Source organism: Alligator sinensis, unplaced genomic scaffold (assembly GCF_000455745.1).
Source record: "Alligator sinensis unplaced genomic scaffold, ASM45574v1 scaffold154_1, whole genome shotgun sequence".
Lineage (NCBI taxonomy): Eukaryota > Metazoa > Chordata > Crocodylia > Alligatoridae > Alligator > Alligator sinensis.
This window is the reverse complement of record NW_005842072.1, coordinates 819,375-839,631: the sequence shown is the minus strand read 5'-3', so window position 1 is coordinate 839,631 and position 20,257 is coordinate 819,375. Positions and strand designations below refer to the sequence as shown.

The window sequence follows — 20,257 nt, the reverse complement described above, 5'->3', positions numbered from 1 at the left end:
GCTGAAGTTTATTGATCTGTTTCACAGGCTTGCATTTTCTGCCCCAAATTAATTCCCTGGACTCCAAAGAGGGTCATGCCAAGGCAGATTGAAGGGCTCTTATATTTTTTCCTCAATCTGAAGCCACCTTTTTTGTGCATTTTGATAATCCTCAGTATAACTTACTTTATGTAGAGTCACCATTACAATGATACAGTCAAGACAGAGTATTTATCGACAACTCCTCCCAATCATCTTTTGGTAACTGAGGTGTGTGGGGTTTGATCCCTTAAACCTAGATAAGCCAGGTGCCATGGGTGTAGTGTTACAGGAGATACCCCTTTGACCAGTGTGCGTGATCAGGCCCCACCTGGCCCCTTGCAAAGTTGATCTTAACCATTCAGTAATTCCTGAGTACAATTACCCATTATTGAGTTAAGAAGGGTTGCAGTTCTTCTACTTGCCTTGATCTACCTATGTCTACTGCTGGGCTAGTTCTAGAGAATAACTACCTTCTTTCCCTTCACAAACAGAAGAGAAAAGAGCCCCTCTCCCTCTTTCTATCTGTTTCATTTCTATTTTTGTAAATGACCTTCAGCGGTGACAAGCAGAGCCTGTTTTTTCCTATCCTTACCTTAGCTTTCTCAGACAGAACAGAAATCTGGTTTATTTGTCAAAAAATATCGAAAGGAATATCCTTTAGTATTCTCATCACCAGCAGCTCCAAACTCTCCTTGGTTTACACAGAGTTGGACTAAAGGCAAAGAAGTACGCTAGTCATAAATTATATGAAGTTCCAAATGTGTACCAGAATGTTCTTTTGGGAACTACACTTTAAGCATCCAAAATACTTTATCATGCTAAATTCTATGAGCTATGCATAATCTCAAACTAGATATCCAATATCAGCAGATATTTTTTACTTTAATGTCACTGTGCCTCCAATCCCAATCTATTAATAGTGGATAATAATCCCTCCACTCAGTTGTATTGTGAAAATAAATTCATTAATGTTTGTGATACACTTAGATGCTATAGTGATGAGCACCATGAAAAGCTCATGAGGAAATTAATCATTCTGTCTTCAAAGTAAACTTGAATGGTTTGCTATAAATAGTGCTTAGGACTAAATGCTGAGCAATAAGAAAAAAAAACATATATAGAGACTATCTTCCCTTTAAGAAAGTATTCTCTGTCTTGGACACTGAATGAGGCAGCAGTCCTGTGGAAAATACTATACATCATCATGTATAGTACATGGACTCACTATGTAAATATACAAGAGGACTAAATTACCATTGCACAGGTAAATCTTGATTTTGGCATTTCCTATCTTTTGAATGATTCACTTTTCTACCATAATAATGTTTTTACATGGTTCTAATTTTCTTGACTTTAAAAAAAAGAAAGGCGAAAACCAGAAATTCCAAAATGTGGCATCACACTGACAGCGCACTTCACCCGTAGAGTTGCAACCTTTACGTATCTATTGTAGGGACCTCTTTCAGTTGAACTAATGAAGCATGCGATAAAACTACTAAATTGTCATTCTCTACATGTGCCAGCACTAGAAGGGGATAAGAAAATTTAAAGTGGATTTCACAAGTATTTACAGACAGCGGAGGAATGGTGACATTCAGGAATCTCAGGTTCCATTTTAGGCTATGAGGAAGAGTGGGCACAGACTCTTCTGTCTACTCAGGCCAAAAACTCATGCTTGGGTAATCTCTATCAACCTCCCACCTGCCCTAGTCATGTCTCTTCCCCAACCCTGGCTTTTCATTTGAGTCTGCTATTTTCCCCTGACCAGTTACATTTGGCTGCTCTGGCTTTTCATCTGAGTCCTATTCTCCTTGCTCAGTAAATCCTAATTTCATCTGTGAACTCCAGTCCCAGCCTCCTTCCCCAGTTTTTTCCAGTCCCCTACTCCCAAGATTTTTGTCCTGTCTCCTTGTCCAACCAGTTCCAGTCCTTCTCTTCCAAGTTCCTCATTTAATCTCTCTTCCAACTGAGCCTCATCACATTCTCAAACCTTTGATCACATTCCTCTTCCCCACTGGTTCTGATTCCATATTTCCCTTCCTACGCTTTTTGTCCAACCTCCTTTCCTGACAGTTTATTCCACTCTTTTTTCAGCCAGTTCCAGGTTTTCTAGACCTCTTATCAAATCTGTTTCTGGCTTCCATTAAACTCCCCATATTCCTCTTTCTCCACTGGGTCCTAGTCCCAGTCTGTTTCTAGGCTCCCTTTCCAAAGTCCTTCTTCCAGCTCTTTATTTCAGATTCTTTGCTTAAACCGTTCCAAATCTCTCAGCCCACCGTGGTCCCTTCAGCCCACCGTGGTCCCTTATCAGTTCTTTCTCCTCCTTTCTCTGTGCCACTAATTTTCATGCTCAGTTTGCTTACCCCTCCAGACACAATCTCCTCAGCACCTCATTCAAACTTAGCATACCCATACAACCTACTGATTCCCAGGCCACTCCCCTTCCAAACATCCAGTTTCCTTGACTGGCCAATGTCCACCTCTCACAGCTCCCCGTATTACTGCCCCTTTTCCACCCCAAATCCAAGTATCATTTCCCCTCTTGCTTCAGTTCCAGTCTCTCCTGTCTCAGTCTACTCTGCCTACATTCTCGCAGGTTTAGCTCTTGCACTCCTACGCTCATATCAGACAGTTTCTTCCTTATCTCTTCTACATTCAAATCAGGCAGTTTCCTTCTTCATGATGGCTGGATCCAGCAAAGCCTAGCAATGATAGGTTGCCTTCTCTCAGATCACATTCCTGAACCTGGCACAGCGCACAAAAGTCCAGAACTCCAAATGCAGGAAAAATGTTCATCCCCGAGCTATAGATGTAGCAATTATAGAACTAAGACTTTTCAAATATTTATAATTTAACCAAGTTTTGACGGGTTTTCATAAGAGAAACAAAGTACATCTCTGCAGCGCTTCAGGTGCCTGTTCCAAATGTAAACAGCACTATTGCTCCTCAAAACACAGTTGCCCAAATTTTTTCAATATGGTCAAAATAATGTGTTTTTCTAGCTTATTTCTGAGAAACAACTGAACTAATTTTGGCTGATTTTTTTCAAAAGAAAAAAAGTTTGCTGAAAACAAATAGCTGACATTGAAAATTTGAGCCTAGAAGGTTAACGGTTAGCAAAGTGATAAGCAACTGAAAACAGGGTCTTTAAAATGGGAAATGTCAGGCAACTTAGCTAACAGACATAGTAATGCCCCATCCATAATACATAAAAAATTGTTTGAAATATTATGTAAGATTATAAGACTAGTCTGATTTTAAGCACAGCCCTAAGAAATGCTACAGAAGCTACACCCATTGTGTGTAGTCTTACGCGATGTGCAACTCAGGGTGTTGATGCACATAACAATTGAACCATTCCAAAATGTCAGTGATTGGAAACTAGTTCACAGTTGTTGCAGGTCTACATGTGCCCTATTACTCCAGGTAGAAGAGTTATATTTTAGATGAAGTGCTGTGGTGCCAACACTAAGGGATGGAAGTGAGCAACTAACCCAGCATACACAGTGGACAAGTGGCAGGGAGGAATGCTTGCACCCAACACGTTGGGTGGAGGTCCTATGGGGTGACCTGTGGCATGAGCCATATTCACTTTTCTGGTTTCCATTCTCTCCTAAAAGTGGGTTTAATAAGGTTGAGCAGCCTTGTAGCAGGCACAAGGCTCCAACCCCAGAGCCAGATACACCCTGGTGGTCAGATCCACCTGCTGCACTCTCTGGCCCCTATAGTACCGCCTGTTTCCTACTTGCTGTGCCTTAAATGTTCAATGTTATGATGAATTTGGGAGGCTGCCTTTGAAAGCCAGAACAGTCTCTTTAAAAGGTACTTTTCCCCTTGGAACAGTCCTCCAGGACTATCTGCCCCCAGCACAGTCCTCCAGGGCATGCCTCCTCCCCACTACCATTTCTCCAGGGCATGCTTCCCCTTTGAGCAATGTGATGGGCTCCTTGTTAGCCCTACCTCAGTTTCACCAGACCCCTAACTCTCACTCTGGAGCAATGATTCTCAACCTTTTTGGACTTGAGGCACCTCTCCATAACTTTTGTGAATTGAGTGGCACTCCATTTCAAAACGTAATTTGTATATTACAGTACTTACCCTATTGCAGAGGAGCTGGGCATGGGGGAATGTTCAGAGAGGGACTAGCCTGAGAATGCATTTAGTAGGCCTGTGCCAAGTGGTTAGTATTCGCTTAGGATTCAGATTCGGCCAAATCTCGGAATCAAACAGGCCCCATCCCCTACCTACTCAAAGCCCCGTCAGTGGCTGCCCCACCCGGCCCCAGCCTCCTGGCTCATTAAAAAAAAAGCCCCGTACTCAGCAACTGCTGCCAGGCAGGGGGGCAATCCCCGCTGCCTCCCACTGCCCTGCACTGCATGGGGGGCTCTGTCATGAGTTGCCAGAAGCCCTGACGACTGCTGTAGCAGCCAGTGAGTGCGGAGCATTTAAAAAAGAAGAAGAACCTGGAGCTGGGACCAGGCACAGCAGCCATGGGGAGGGGCTGGGAGAGTAGGCAGGGGACAGGGGCTCATGGCAGAGCCCCACCACACAGAATGGGGCAGTGGGGGGCAGCAGAGATTGCCTCCCCCGCCTGGCAGCAGCCACTGACTGGGGGTAGTTTTTTTTCTTTTTTCAAAGAGCCAGGAGCTGGGGCTGCATGGGGCCTGGCAAGGATCCCCCCATGGTCCCCTCTCCCCCCCCCCAGCCCCCCACTTACTGGCATGGAGTCTGGATCCAACTCCCTGCAGTGGTGAGTGGAGACTGCTTCAAATCAATTCCAACCGTTTTACTGGTCTCCTGATTCAATTCGGATTCAGAGAGTCGGCTGCCAAATTCAGCTGAATCTCCTCCAAATCAAATCAGCACCCGAAGCTTCGCACAGCCCTAGCATTTAGCTACTTATCTCCTCACATGTCTTGCAGCATCCTTCCAAGGATTTGGTAGCATCCTGATTGAGAATCACTGCTCCAAGGTAACCCCTGTGCTCACACCCCCACCATCGACTACCTTCAGTTCTATATAATGTAGCTCCCACCAGCACATTCCACAAGACACCCCTAGGGTCTTCTATTCACTCACTCCTTATTAGCCACCCCATAGCTCATTCCTGCCACCTCAATGTTTATCTGACCTGGGATTTGCCCTTCCCTAGACTCTCTCCTACTGTCAGCCATAGGCTGGCAGGGCCCTCCCTTCCTCTACCCATAGCCCAGAGTTTGCCTTTCCCTAAGGATCGCCACCTCAGTTCCATCCAGCTTCCTCCTCTTGGGCTTCTTGTCTGCTGTCTGACACCAGCCCTGCAGCCTCAATCCCCTTTGAACACACTTACAGGCTCACCTCTCACTCCTTCTCCAAAGCTGCCAGGGGCAGCTCTGCAGCAAGTGCCAGGAAACTCTCTCTACTGTATCCTAAGCCCAAATGCCCTCTCCAACACATACATCAGACTTATAGAGCCCTGGGCTCCATACCCTTCCAGTCAGATGACCCTAATGCTTTTAAATTAGTCCAGAGGTTTCTCATTATCCCAGCAACTTTGCCACACTAACCACTTAAATAGATGCCTGGAGTTTAGAACCTTATCCTATTCCTGTTGCTCCAGGTAAGTGGCTGTAGCTTATTACTGCCTTGGAGCTATGATTCCTAAGTAACTCCCTTCTACTGCTGGTCTCTGCAGTTGGCACCAATTCAGCCATCTGCAAACTTGCAATCGCACAATACTGCCTACACTCCCTCTTTGAAGTAACAGGGGCTAGAAGTACCCTGTTGCAAGCCTTCCCTTGACCAAACTCTGCAGTGTGCTTGCCTGGCTGGGGTGGTGGAGACATTCTTTAATCAATGCTTCTGTGTGTCCAGTGTCTGGGGCCAGAGCAATCAAGTTAGGAATAAGGGTACAGCTGGTTATTAAAAAGCTAGTTTTTACTGAGCTCATTGATTAAAAAGTGCTAGCAGAAGGAGAAAAAAGGGAATGCAGAGTTCTGTTTGTATACCAGAGTATCCACTTATGGTCTCCATATGTACCCATCCAGTTCACAGTGAACAAATTCAAGATTACTTGATTTTCCAGATACACTTTTAAACTGTTCCAGGTAGCTTTAAATCAGTTTAACAGGTCTGTACATCTGTCTGCTTCAGGTTGAAACTACATTTAAACTGGTTTAAGTATTATGTGCGTCTATACCTTCAGACAGTAACACTTCTGAGTCACAATTCCTCCCTTGCTTCCTTTTTTTTGTAATTTAATTTGGCCTACAGCAGCAGTAAAATATGTCCTGCTATTTCTTTTTCTCCTCACTCTTTATAGTTTCCTCAATAATGTTACTTCCAGTCACACATTGGCTTGGTTACTCTAGCAAGGATACTGGTGGGTGGGAAGTGCCAAGGTTTCATCTTTACATAACAAATCTCTGCTTCCTACTTACAACATGCTGACCTGTTCACTTGCTCCTATCCTTTATGAACTCAAGATCAGGGTAATCCAAATACAAGAGAGACTTAGTTCCTTGCACAGGCATATAATGAAAACCTTCTTATAACAGACACAAAAGTAAATTGAGATTATATACATATATATTATATGGCAATCTACTTATACATTTATATTTTTTTAAAATGTTACTTATCCATGTTATGTGAAAAGATTCTTGCTAGATCATTTGGTCATTTGATTATATATGGCATACTCTGCAGTACATATGCATAATACAAGTGATTGCAAATTATTTACATGCATAATCTGACAAATTAGCAACAGGGATGACAAGCAGGATATGGAAGTAGATAAATAATTATTTGGGAAAATAGAAAACTAAAAATAAGTGTAAGTAACATTATTGAGGAAACTATAACAGAGATTTAATTGAGATCCTGGGGCTCATGTTTCCAGTGTTTTCTCTTTATCTTTCATTTCTACAATAAATTCTCAGATCGTATATAACTTGCATTGTTGTACAATAAATGTGTCTAGAGAAAAACAATATCTTTCCCCCTTTCTTTAGGGGATGCTTCCAATTTTAGTTTATCAGGGAACTAGAACACCTATCGAACAATATGAACAACAGGAACAGTTCATAACCTAACCTACACAGCAGCCTCTTGGCCACAGAGAATACGAAAAAGCCTATACCATTCAAGACAGTCTGTCAGTAAAGGAAGATTTCTTTCCAGCACAAAAGGTAAGTAACATGAAGTTCATAAGGACCCAAAACATTGTCCCAGTTTAGGACAAGGCAGGTATTATGGTAGCTGCTGTTGCTATAGGACTTCTGAAGCAGAAGGGCACAATAGGAGAAAGAGTTTGTAAAGCCTTTCCTTTGGAGAACAGGAGCAAACAGACTTCCACTACATCCTTGAAGACAGCCAATCAGCTAAAAAAAACCTCCTTTCCTATTAGCCCTCCTCCCTCTGGAGGCAGATAGATGAGAGAAACAAAAGGGAAAGAACTGTTATCTGACATCACCAGGTGTCACAAAACTTTCCTCACAAAACTATCTGCCAAGTCTGTAGCTGAACATGCAGATCTCAATTGGCCTTCACACTCATCAGCAGACTCACCAATGACTTCCCCACTTACTGGAAGACTGTCATCCTCGTACAGAGGGGCAGCCAACAAGGACGGTTATGAGCATGTAAAGCTCCCACAAGTAAGGTAAGAAGTGGAAAAGAAATTTTTAAAGCAATTAAAGGGACCTGATGCAAAGGAGTGGTATTGTCATCTTTAATGTCACAAATTCTTTGGGTACCTGTACACGTGCAGGGAAGCTGCTCCGAAGCACTGTAATTACAGCACGTTTTTTTTTACAGCACTCAATTACAGTACTCAATTAGTCGAATCTGCTGGAGCATAGTAATCAGCATGCTCCAGCCAGCCTCCATGTCTTGTATGTTAGTGTCTCCGCACTTCAAAATGGTGGCAGGGGTGCTTTAACTAAAGTTTGTTCAATGAGCTTTAGTTAAAGCACCCCCCACTGCCATTCTGAAGAATGGCGATGCTGATGCATAAAATGCTGAGGGCACTTTAATTAGAACAGCTCTCAGAGTTGCTCTAATTAAAGCACCCCCCTTCTACCTCCGGAGCATGTGTAAAAACACCCTTAGGTTCTAAAAGTAAGACTGGGGACTCTTGCAACTCTTACATTAATGCCAAACTGTGATATGCCTACTCCTGGGGGTATGCAAGACACCTCTGGGGGGATATGCGGGAGAAATTGTGTAATGGCAGATTGAATTTTCATTATAACAATAATTGACATTTAAGGAGCTAATATATCAAAAGTACGGTGATAGGGGTATGTGGGAACCTGGAAATCTGGAAGGGGGTATGCAATAAGAAAAATGTGGAAACCCCCATAGCACGTTCCACATCATATGGGGGTTCCACATCAAAGTTCCACTTGATATCCGGGGAATCCCCCCGGATTTAGGCTATGCAATGCAACTGCTAACATGATACATCCTAGGCATCCTGTACTCTTTGAAAACTATACAAATCTGCAATGTGTGTTTCACGTTAACTGGGTTGACTAGTGATTAACTGTGCATCTTGATCTGGTGGATTATGGGCTCTTCATCGCTGGTTCCTAGGATTAATAAATAATGGGGAAAAAACTAAAAATTGAAGAAATGTTTTACCCAAGTTCCATTTTCTTTAACTTGACTATAAAAATAGTTAATATTTTATACATACTAGCATATAATTCAAACTTCTGTTATCCTACCTGTTCTTTTCTTGCCCAGACCTTGAATGTTTTACATATGGAAATTTTTATATTGCTTGTCTTTTTTTGTCTTAGAAAATTCATGTATAATGGATGGGAAAATGCGTAGCAACTACTTTAATAAAAGTACAATCTCACAGAATTAGAAGGTATAGAACCTTTGGTATGTATATTAGAAAAAACATAATTATTTAGTAGTATTAGTAATAATAATAGAAATTCACAGTTGTTAACTTAAGTACAGGAGTGTGTCTATATTATTCCCCGAAAGCAAAATAAACTAGTTGAGAACACTGCAATAAGGGAAAAGAAATTAAAAAGTAATACAAAGTCTGTCAAATAAAGGCTATAAAGTTCAAATAAAATGCACTCTGTTCTCAACAGAATCTACATGCATGCAAAATTCCATACCAATAGGCAAGAATTAACATTGTATTTTCAATATAAAAAGTAGTCAAAATATTTTATCTTGAAATAATAAAATAATTAGGGTGTGAGAATTGTAACAGTAAGCAGAGAATTTCCCTGGCAAAGGGGAACTCTCTGCTTGTGTAAATGCCCTCCACTAGCTTTACCTTTTGTTTCTCTTTTCTACCTATTTATATTTTCACTGCATCTTCTCACACTTGGAGATCAGGAAAACAGGAATGAGAGAAGCTCTATTTTCTTTTTCACACTTAGCCTCTTTTCCACCTTGTATTCTATCACTGTAATGTTTCCCTTTAGCCTTTTTTCCCCTCCTCTCTTCCCCCTCCCCTTTCTGCTTTACCTTTTGTCTTTCTAATTTCTACCTCTTTACATTTTCACTGACATTCTGCCACGCTTTTAGCTTCTCTCATTTCTTGGAGTCTCAGAACATCAGAGACCTTCTATGCCTGAAGACGGGTGACTGTGCCCGAAAGCTTCCTAAGAACTTTTTTCCAAATACCCAGTTGATCTAATAAAAGATACCTCATCTACTCAAAGAACCATGTCTCTACTAGCCACCCCACTTCAAAGCAGGTATAGCATGCAGGCTGGAGTAGGAAAGGAACGTGACAGAACTCTCTTCGAGTCTCTATGCCAATGACATAAATTAAAGCAGTTCTTAGGATGACTCAACTTGTGCCAAAATCAAGGCAATACATATTAGCCCACAACTGTAACCAGTTCCCCAATGGCTTCTTCCTTCAACGCTCATATCAAGTGGAACTTTGATGCTAAAGCGAAACTGCATAGGCATGTTTAAAAGCAAGGATCCATTCTTCTCTTTTGCATCATTTGCCGCTTGGGAAGGTACGTAGTTCCTAAAAACATTTATTTTGGCCCATCATAATATTTTTGACTTTGCAAGTCATGAGGTAATAGAACTTAAAAAAGCAAATCATTCTTTATGTTTTCAGCTGTGACCCATTTTAGCCCTTGCTATCTCAATTAGAACTAGAAAACAATGCTTATACCAGCTTTCAAATGGTATGAAGCTATATTAATCACCAATTCTAGTGGGTCATCAGATATAACGAGCTGTTAAAATCATATCAAAATTGAAGTGGTAGAGGAAAAAGCAAGATGGTAATCCGAATAATATAATTATAAGGTTCATCAGTGCAGAGCTAGAAATTAATATGATTATCTTCCAACGGTATAAAGCAGTCATGCTTAGTACCCATGACACAGTAGAGCTTTATTATGGAGACATTTGAACAACTTCACAGTTAACGTAACATTGAACTGTTCATTTAAGCAAGGGTTAAATCTCAAATGTATATGCCCTTTCAGTGCATCTCACCAGTTTCACAACACAACATTTGGGAGCAATCTGAATTTGTTTTGGATTTGAGAGTTCATCTGCTAATTACCTTTAGTGAAAATTAATTCAGGATGGATTAGATGTTTTTTCCTAGGATTTGGGTTTTGGTGAGTCGTTGTTTTGGAAATTTTATATTTTGTTCTGTTTTTTCCATTTTTTTCAGCTAATTTTAACTAGTAAAATATCTTCACTAACCCATTAAAGAGTTAGCACAACAAACACTCACATACAGTTCAGGTTTGAAGAAATTAAATTGCAAATTAAGCAAAGTTATCAACAATTGTTGTACACCTAATTGTTGTGATGTTAATCAATGCCAGGTCCACAGCTCAGGTCACTCTCAAGTAGTCACTGTGATATCAGAGATAATTAAAGCAATTATCATTCCCCCTCTGGTTAATTTGCAGGGGGCAACACTATTGGTTAGCATGAATTGGTGGCATGAGAAACTATATATGTGCTAACCCATTGATGGTTTTCTTAATCCACTGCAACATAGGAAACTGAATTTGCTACATGCCCCTATATTTAAGGCGCTAGGCCTCCACCCTTGCAAGTTGTAGCTGTGTCTCAGTGGGATCCCTAAAGTAGCAACAGAGCGCAGATGCTACTGAACTTCTGCAGAGATGTCTCCCATTCTTTTTCCCTGCTTGTCAAAATTCTCTTCTCAAAGTACAATCTACTCTTTGAGTATGGAAAAACTTGAACAGTTCCAAGTGTCACTGATTAGAAACTGGTTCACAATTGCCTCGGATCGGGGGTGTCCACGTGTACACTGCTACGGGTTCTAAATACAATTGTCTTTCAGGCTTGCAGTGCTGTCAAACTGCCACCAGGGGAGTGGGTAATGAGCACCCAGCCAAATCGCAATTTTCTGCTCCCCCTTCTCACTGACAGAGTTCAGTAAAGACCCATTCTTGCATTTTGCACCTAGGCATGTGTGTGTAAGGTGGGAGGGGAAGCTGCCTAGAACCCTGCTTCTGAGAGCTGAGTCCTTCTGAGCTGCCAGAGCTTTTGAGGTTTTTAAAAATCACTTTCCCCTAAGCCATTCATCAGTTTACTTCAGTTCCTAGAAATGACCAGAGTTTGGTGCACCCCAGCCTGATTTGGGGGTGGAGGAATGGCCAGATGGGGCAGAGGCTGGCCGGACCCCTGCTTCTGTGTGTCTGGGGACTTGGGGCTCAGGGCACAGCTCTCTGATACTTTTACAGATCTCATCAATTTCTTTCCTTTGGTGGCTGTGGACTCCTTGGGTAGCCTCAAGCTCCTAAACACACAGAAGCAGGGATCCAGACAGCCCCTACCTCCACACCTAGCCACCTCCTACCCCACCTAAGCCTAAAATGCATGGAACCCTGGTCAGGAGGGTGGCCATCATAGGAGACAGACAAGAGAAAAACAGAGGACATAAAGGCATTGGGTTGCGTATTGATAAAGGACAGAGTAGCAGAAAACTGGAACGTCCTCTATGGTGGCCATCCTACTGGTTAGTTACCACCAGTGGGAAAAAATTGATCTGATCAGCTCTTTAAAAGAACCCCAAGCCAGAAACACTGATGGTAAGTGCAGACAACAGAAGTTGGGGCAGTAGAGTTCAGGCTGTATACCAGAAAAGGCAGTTACCCTGCAGGGGCTGGGGTGAAGGATGGGGGTAAGAAGTAGTGTGATGTGGGATGCCTGGAGAGTCAACCAGACACTAAGCATGGAAAGCTTGGTGTCCTCACATAACTGAACTGGTTCAAAATAATACTTCATTACCCAAGTATACTTTTGAAGCAGTTCAGGAGGTTTAAATTGTTCTAAACTGACTTGTCCCTCTGGAGACTTGCAGTTTAAACCAAATTTAAACCATTCTAAGTGTTATGTTTCCCTGTACCCATAGGGGGTATGCAGCAACATTATCTTTACAGTCTGCAAAGGGGTTGTAAACAATCTTATGGCAGGAAGTAACAGAGTCAACACTTTGCTCCCACTCAATAATTGGCAGAATGATCATCTATATCTAGAGAGGATACAGGTGGTGTAATCCTCTCTTCTGGTAATAGAACTTCTCTGATCAAAGGTGGAAGAGAAGGGAAAATACTTTAGATAAAAGAAACAGATGGAAAAACATTAAATGGCACAACTCATTACTTCTATAATACCATTACAACATGCCAGTATGTGGAGAGGTGACAAACACCATAGTAAAGCACCAGCGCTATCTAATTGTCTAATACAGACAGCTGAACTGATCCCCTCTATATACGGAAGGATTCCATCAAGATAGCCTAACTTCTCAAAAGTTTCTTTTGGTTAACTTCCTCGTACAGTTCCTGTTCTCTACAGACTTTCGCTGAGTTCATAAACTATTTTTTATCTTAGTCAGCACCTCTCGAATTTGATACCTTATTTCCTGGTCCCCATTTCTCCTTCAGGCACTGGGTGTTTCGGACTTTTGTAGAATCTACTTTGGCATTATGGCCTGCATTAGGTCCTTCAGATTTCAGAAAATCCCACAGTAAATAAGCTTGGAGAATAAACAAGGTGAGGTATGCTGGAGGATGCAGTGAGAAGCTGACTACAAAGCTGGGAATCAAGAAATATGTGGAGCTCCTGGCACTACTGGGTTCCGTGGTCTTGCTTTCTGGCTCACATTATTCCCCTCCTGTTTCTAGAGTGTCTACAAAATGCCCTGCTCCCTGTCTCCATTGATACTTATGCATTCTATATACTTTTCAACTGCCCAGACACAAATCTTCATTAGGCTTTGGCTGAAACAATTTAACAACAGCAACAAAAAAGCATAAGAAATGTGCAAAAACCAGAAAATTCAATCGTAAAGTCAGCCTTTAAAAGTCAAAAAGTTTGAACGTGTGGAAAGATCCAATTAATTGTCAATGGTACTGGGTAGTATAAGGCAAATCCTGGAACAGTAATTTGCATTTTGCACTGAAAAAAGGGAAAATAAAATGCATGTCCCACAAGATTCAAACTATTTTTGGCACGAAAGGCAGATAATTTTGGCATCTTTTCAGACATTATGTTTCAAGTGAATGTTGGAGCAACAACATAAAAAACAGCACATGTAAATAAAATGTTATTTTCATAGGTAAAGATAAGGATTGAAAAAGGATTTTCCCAGTCTAACTGAACAGCCAACATAGTACCCTTGATCTCATATGAAACAAATCTTTCTCCATTTCTCTATTTACTTCCATTGCATGATATAAATAACTTGTAACATAGGAACACGGGACTGAAAGGGACCTCCCAGGTCACTGAATGCACTCCCCTGCTATCACTGGCAATCATGTCATATAATGCTTTTCATAAACTGATCCAGCTTTAAGGTAACAACTCCTGCTCCTCTTAATTTACACAATTTATAACCAAGAAGAAAATGAGTAGTAAGATAAAATGCCATTGTTATTGATGTTGGGACCCATGTATTATTTAAATTAAAAAGTGAATATTATTTTTCTTAAAATCCTTTAAAAATACTGCTTATAAAATGTTTAAAGCTATGAAACATGTGCTCTTCCAAAACAGTAAAAATCTTGCGCTGAGAGGCTGTGTTGAAAAGAATCCTAGGGTTTTATGTAAACACAGGATTCCATTAATGTAGTTCTTAGCACTAAGATCAGGGCTGTGGGGCTAAGCTATGGTTTTGCCACAAGCAAGACACTGACTTAGAAGCAGGCAAGGAGGCAGATTGTGACTCAGATACTGATAATCTGCAGCCTAGTTTTCCCACGGTCTGGAAGAGAAACACTCTGTGCCATGCTTAATGCTATGTGATGTCCCTGTACCAGAACATTTGCACTGTTGAATCCCTTGGGGTATTAGAAGAGTTGAGTTGTTCGATTCATTCCCTACCCACCCTTTTGGAGAAATGAGGGGTTTATGTTCATGTGGGGTGGAGGGAGGGAATAACAGCTCTGTACAGGTTGTACCCTCATATCATGCAGCAACCCACTATATGAGCAGTTAGCAAGGGGGAGAAAAAAGGGGTCCCTCCTGTCCTCTTTCTACTCTGTGAAGTATAGAGAATGGGTAAATCTGGTTCTTAGTCATTTAAAAATACAGTTCTGTTTGAAATGCAAAAGTTTATAAGAGCTCAGTATTCATATTTTATTCAAAACGATCCCCTTGCCTCTATATTATGCTCTGTTAGTAAGGTAAAGCATTTTCTATTTTGTTTTATTTTTTCACTGCATGTGATGAAATCATATGTCAATGGCATTTTATATTTCAAGCTTTTTGTGTCCTCCTGCAGTATATGAAAAATTAAATTTATAACTTTCCAATTAAATAACTGTTATCTAAATGTGCTGAATAAGGTGGTTCTATTACCAAATCAAAATTTAAAAATGCACTGATTTTATTAGGAATGGTTTACCTTTTTCTACCTTACTGTTTCCAGTTGCTTAATTTAGGATTTTAGGTAGCAGAACTAAATACTGTATTTGTCAAAGTGAATGGCAGGGTTTTGCTTAATTTTGTGATGCAGTATTATAAGGATGATTGAAAAAAATAAAAAGTTCATATTATTTACATTTGCCCACAATCTTTTTATATATCTTAGTACGTTTACTTTTGCAAACAGGAAGAAAAATCTTTACATTCTGATTATATGCTGACCTTCCAGAAGATGTACCACAGGAGCAGGGTGGGCAAAGATACCATACGTCCCCTTTGGACCCTTTTATAGGTATTTTCAAGATACAAAATTAATCCCATCTTAAATTAGAAAAGCCCAGGTAGCTCATTTATTGTAGCCCATTCTTATGATATCTATGGGGTCTAGCACAGCACAGATTACCCAAAGCTACAAAGTCAGATCCCAACTTCACCACTGAAATGTACCTGCAGGTCCTGTGGGAACCAGCACAGGGCTATTTATGGAGTTCCACATCTGAGAAATTCAGGCCACTAACTGGCCATTATATTAAAGCCCTTAGGACATTTATACATGTGTTCTGAGGCGGGGAGGGGGAGCATTTTAATTAGAGTGACTCCAAAAATTGCTCAAATTAAAGTGGCCAGAGCATCACATATACCAGCATCCCCATGCTGAAAAATGGCAGCAGGGGCACTTTAACTAAAGCTCATTGAACGAGCTTTAGTTAAAGTGCCCTTGCCACCATTTTTCAGCACAGGCTCACTGATACAAGTGATGCTAGAGTCTGCTGAAGCACCGTACTTACCACACTCCAGCAGCCTCAATTAATTGAGTCTGTAATTACTGACTCACTGTACATGTGCAGGTGCCTTTATATACCATCAAAGAAACTTAGAGTGGCTAGAGTGGATGATAGGGATCTGCTCCAGTGCTTTTATATAATTCATAACACACTACAATGAAACTCATTTTTTTTTAGTTCAGGAGAACAGTTTGCATTCTTGTCTGTCAATACATGGCCTACTACAGTTTATCCCACATAACTTTTGCTTAGGTGAATCAATAGGTTCCGCTATCTTAAGTAGCTAGTATAATAAATATTTAGGTGCAGGTGCCCTCACAATTGAACAAATACCAGTTTTACACACATAGCACTTAATATACTTCAAACTCTTACATGCTTAATTTTTAACATGTGCTTTAGTCATCAGTGGGCACGTCTACATAAGATGCAAACTGCACACTAGCTGAACAATACTGCGCAGTAGCACGTCACATCACAGACAATTCTAATACACTACAGCATGGTATTATTAGGTTACTGCATATTAGTGTGACTAAAAAGGTGTTCATTGGCACTACTGCGCAGTAACTCTAGTTACTATGTATTTATTTAGTACTTGATTATACAAATACTAAATAAATGTGCAGTAACCACTGTGCAGGAGCATCTCTTGTAGACGCACCCAGTGGGATTTAAAGCTTACCACTGATTTAAGTGCCCTGTATAAATATGAATGCTTTTCTGACTCGGGGTCATAATTCAAGTTATTTTCTTTTTAACTTTGTCCGTTAACTACTAAATGACAAATTTTGCAATTAGCATCTATTTAAATTTACAACTTTTAAATAATCAGCCACAGGGCTCCCCTATTTTTCCCTGAATGAAATACAAGACTTTTGAGAATTAGAAGAAAATGATGTAATAAAAATTAAATCTAAGGACATAGTTCAGCCACAGTTTATTCATAATAAAACTGATATTTATTCATCAATATATGCATAATAAACTTGATTTACATGTGCAACCCTTGTACAGGCAAAATTTCCACTGACATGAAGAGGAATACTAATTATACCAGGACAACAGAGCTCAGCCGTATGGGTCAGGTTGTGCCCAGCACTTACATGCATACTCAAGGAAAAAAGAGGGTGATTGGAATATGGGCTGTCACTATACAATCCCTATACAGGTGTCAGAAACAAAATCAGGCTTTGTGCCATGGGAGTAAAAGAACTCTTCAGATCTAGTACTAATGCCAAAAAGAGTGCCAAAATAGGCAAAGAAGATATGGTCCTAATGCTGACTCCCACCTACACTGGTTAAGGTGGGTACAAAGATGATATACCTCTTCAAAGGTGGAAGAGGTGGCCATATTCTGTTAAACTCTGGAGAAATTCAGTGATTGGAAAGCATTATATAGTCCAAAGTATTTTCTTTCTAAAAGAAAAAAAGAACAAGTATTTTCCTACATTTTAGCTATACATTTCTTCCTCACTAGGACACCTCTTTAAAATATTTTTCAGTATGATTAGATGTATGCAGAAAATCACAAACAAACTTGCATCACGTAGCATTGATTATACAAATTCCAGAAACCCCATCAACTTCAGACTTCCTGATAGTGATGGTAGTGCTCTTCTACAACTTTGCTAAAGTCACTGGCATGATTCATAATATCGGTATTGCTCTTTTCCTAAGTTGGCTCAAGATGCTACTATGACTCCATCTCAATATGTTTCATTGTTTACATGTGCTATATCAATTTATAGAGCCCAACCCTGTTTGCTTCAATTTTGCAAACTGTGCTGGATTTAATCCAACGTATGCATGATTACTGGTACCATTTAAATCTTACAACTTGCCCAAAGAAAACTGCATTACATACATTACATAAAATACATTACAGATCTCAAGCACTTAGGGCTGAATCCTGCAATATTTGCTGGCAGACATGGTGCTTACTACTATGAGTAGTCCTAGTGAAATCAATGCCAGTATTACATTCACTGTGGAAAGTCCTATTCCCAGCGGTAAGTGACAGCAGAACTGGGCCCAGAGATGGTGCATTTTGAACTGTCCATTTATCATTTTAATTATTTAATCAGTCTTCTAATATAATAGTATTCTTTTAATTTAGGGCATTGTAAATAACTGTATACTGTATTTTTGTATTTTTATTTTTTAAGTTATTTTATGTTTTCTATATTTATTCCTTTGTTTTAAAAAGTTGGAAAAGCTGTCTATTACATTGTTTTGAGAACATTATAAGAAACAGCATCTTGACAACATACTTGTTTCATTACACTTAAAGAAATGCCTAGCATAGAACAAGAACATATCTAGACAGCATGGAGTGTTTAACTTCCGTCTATCAATCACTACCATGACCCATTAACCTGGGTACAATATCATATCAATTTGTATATTATACAAGCCACAAAATAAATGGAACTAATATAGGTACTTATTTTCTATAATCAGAAAAAACACATGTATACTTACCTACAGAGATTTACAAGACTTGTCATTTACAGTGCAAAGAATAGCAAGACACTGAAACCAACTCAAAACAAAAAAACTTCACAAATCCACCCAGTGAAACTGGGTTATAAATGGATAATCATTCTACTGAAGTGAACTTCATCCTGGTAAAATGATGATGTTACAAAGAAATATGTATCACTTTTTAATAAGTGATGCTTATCTTTTAAATTCAACAGATTACCTGACATATTGCTTGCTAAAGAGCCTATTCAATTGCAGTACCAAAGGCAATTGTAGAAATTTATTTTGATTTTGGCTAACATTCCTGTAATTAAATGAAAAATGAATTGTACTGTGCCAACTCCCATATCACATAACTTTGGTGAACTGTGTTGGTGTCTATTGTTTATTTCCCTAAAAACTTTAAGGAAACAAAGGTAGTAAAACATAAAATGTTAAAATAGAATTCAAATGAGCATAATTTTGACAGGAATATTGCAATCCCTACTACAAAAAATATCACAAGCAGTATATCAAAAATATAGTGACCTGGGCCCTGGCAAATAGAGATGTATTGGCAGTAGAATCTCAAACAAGTCGACCTTTCTTGCATTTTATTAAGAAAATTTCTGTTTCTTCAAGCCTCCTTCCTTTCCTCCAGTGGAACACATTTAATGATTCATTTAAGTTTGAATTAAAACTCTTTTGAACTAAATCTGCCTTGTTGTGCTGTTTCTAGGGTTGTGCATCTCTAGTATTGGGTTGTGTGCTGCGGACCTCCTCCTCCTATTCAAAAAGTGTTAATTGCCATAAATGCTTGGGAAAATGCTTTTCTCACCTACAGCAAGATGACACTTAAAAATCAAAGCCCTGATGCACATTGCCTGAGATATGACTAATGCCTAAAGTTGACTATTTTCAAGCAGATATGGCCAGCAACCCAATTCCCCTCAACTAAATCCAGATACCCTAACAGTACCGCTGCTATCACCTAGCCCGCTCCGCAAGTTTTACACCTGCTCTGGGTTGATGACCTCTCCCGAGAAGGTCCACTTCCTTCATTTTATAGACTCATTGCCCTGGCACGGTTCATTTCTTCTTGTAAGTGAGGGTAGCAACTATGCAAGAGGGTGTGAGGGGAAGCTGTGGCTTTCCCCCCCTCAGACAGAATGACAAGCATCCAGTAGCTTCTTTGTCATTAAACATTGGATCAGAGGTAAAAATAAATAAATAAATACATACATATATACATACCATCCCTGGAAGAGGAGGCTATTGTAATGCGAAAGGGGCTGCAATGATACCATTGTGCCCATTCAAGCCACCCAATAAAACACCCAAGTTCTGCACCAGCGCTAGGCACAGAGCAAGAACAGGTCCCTGCTGACGCAGTGAGGGCAAGAAATTCAAAATTCCTGCATCCCTGTAATGAAAGCCTTGGGCTGGAAACGCAGACACGCTGGCAACTGGGCGAGAGGAGGCTATTGTAATGCGAAAGGGGCTGCAATGATCCCATTGTGCCCATTCAAGCCACCCAATAAAACACCCAAGTTCTGCACCAGCGCTAGGCACAGAGCAAGAACAGGTCCCTGCTGACGCAGTGAGGGCAAGAAATTCAAAATTCCTGCATCCCTGTAATGAAAGCCTTGGGCTGGAAACGCAGACACGCTGCAGGGGGGGGGAGCCACAGCCACCAGGCTGCCTGCCTGCCTGCCAGGATGAAGACGGCAGGGATGGGGAGGAGGGTGGGGAGGAGGATGGAGGTGAACGTCCCCCAGCAGGTGGGCTGGGGGGAATCATGCCCCTACCTCAGCAAGCTGGATAAGGGAATAGCTCCGGATCCACTGCCCAGGATCCCGCCTTTCCTCCCAGACAGGAGTTTCTCCACCAGAGCCACGTTCCCCGTGCGAGCGGCTTCCAGCAGCTCCTGGTCCTTGCCCATGGTGGGGCCGCGCGCCCCGCTCCCCAGCGCGCAGCGGCGAGGGTCGGTGGCAGCCCCCCTCTCACCTCCCCCCTCGAGCCCTGGCGCCGAGGCGGGAGATGCCCGCAGCCCCGGCCGGCCCGGCGGCGGCGGGCGCCGG

The 20,257-nt window shown here is 40.9% G+C and overlaps 1 protein-coding gene across 1 annotated transcript in view; it reads right to left on the bottom strand.

Moving 5' to 3' along the window:
- The window catches only part of LOC102373566 (ankyrin repeat and sterile alpha motif domain-containing protein 1B), a 628,604-nt gene extending 608,435 nt beyond the window's left edge, over positions 1 to 20,169 (bottom strand). Inside the window, exon 1 of the mRNA XM_025204190.1 lies at positions 19,985 to 20,169. Coding sequence (XP_025059975.1) covers positions 19,985 to 20,118 — 134 coding nt within the window. The 5' untranslated portion in view covers positions 20,119 to 20,169. The remainder of the gene's footprint in view (positions 1 to 19,984) is intronic.
- Positions 20,170 to 20,257: the final 88 nt, after the last annotated feature.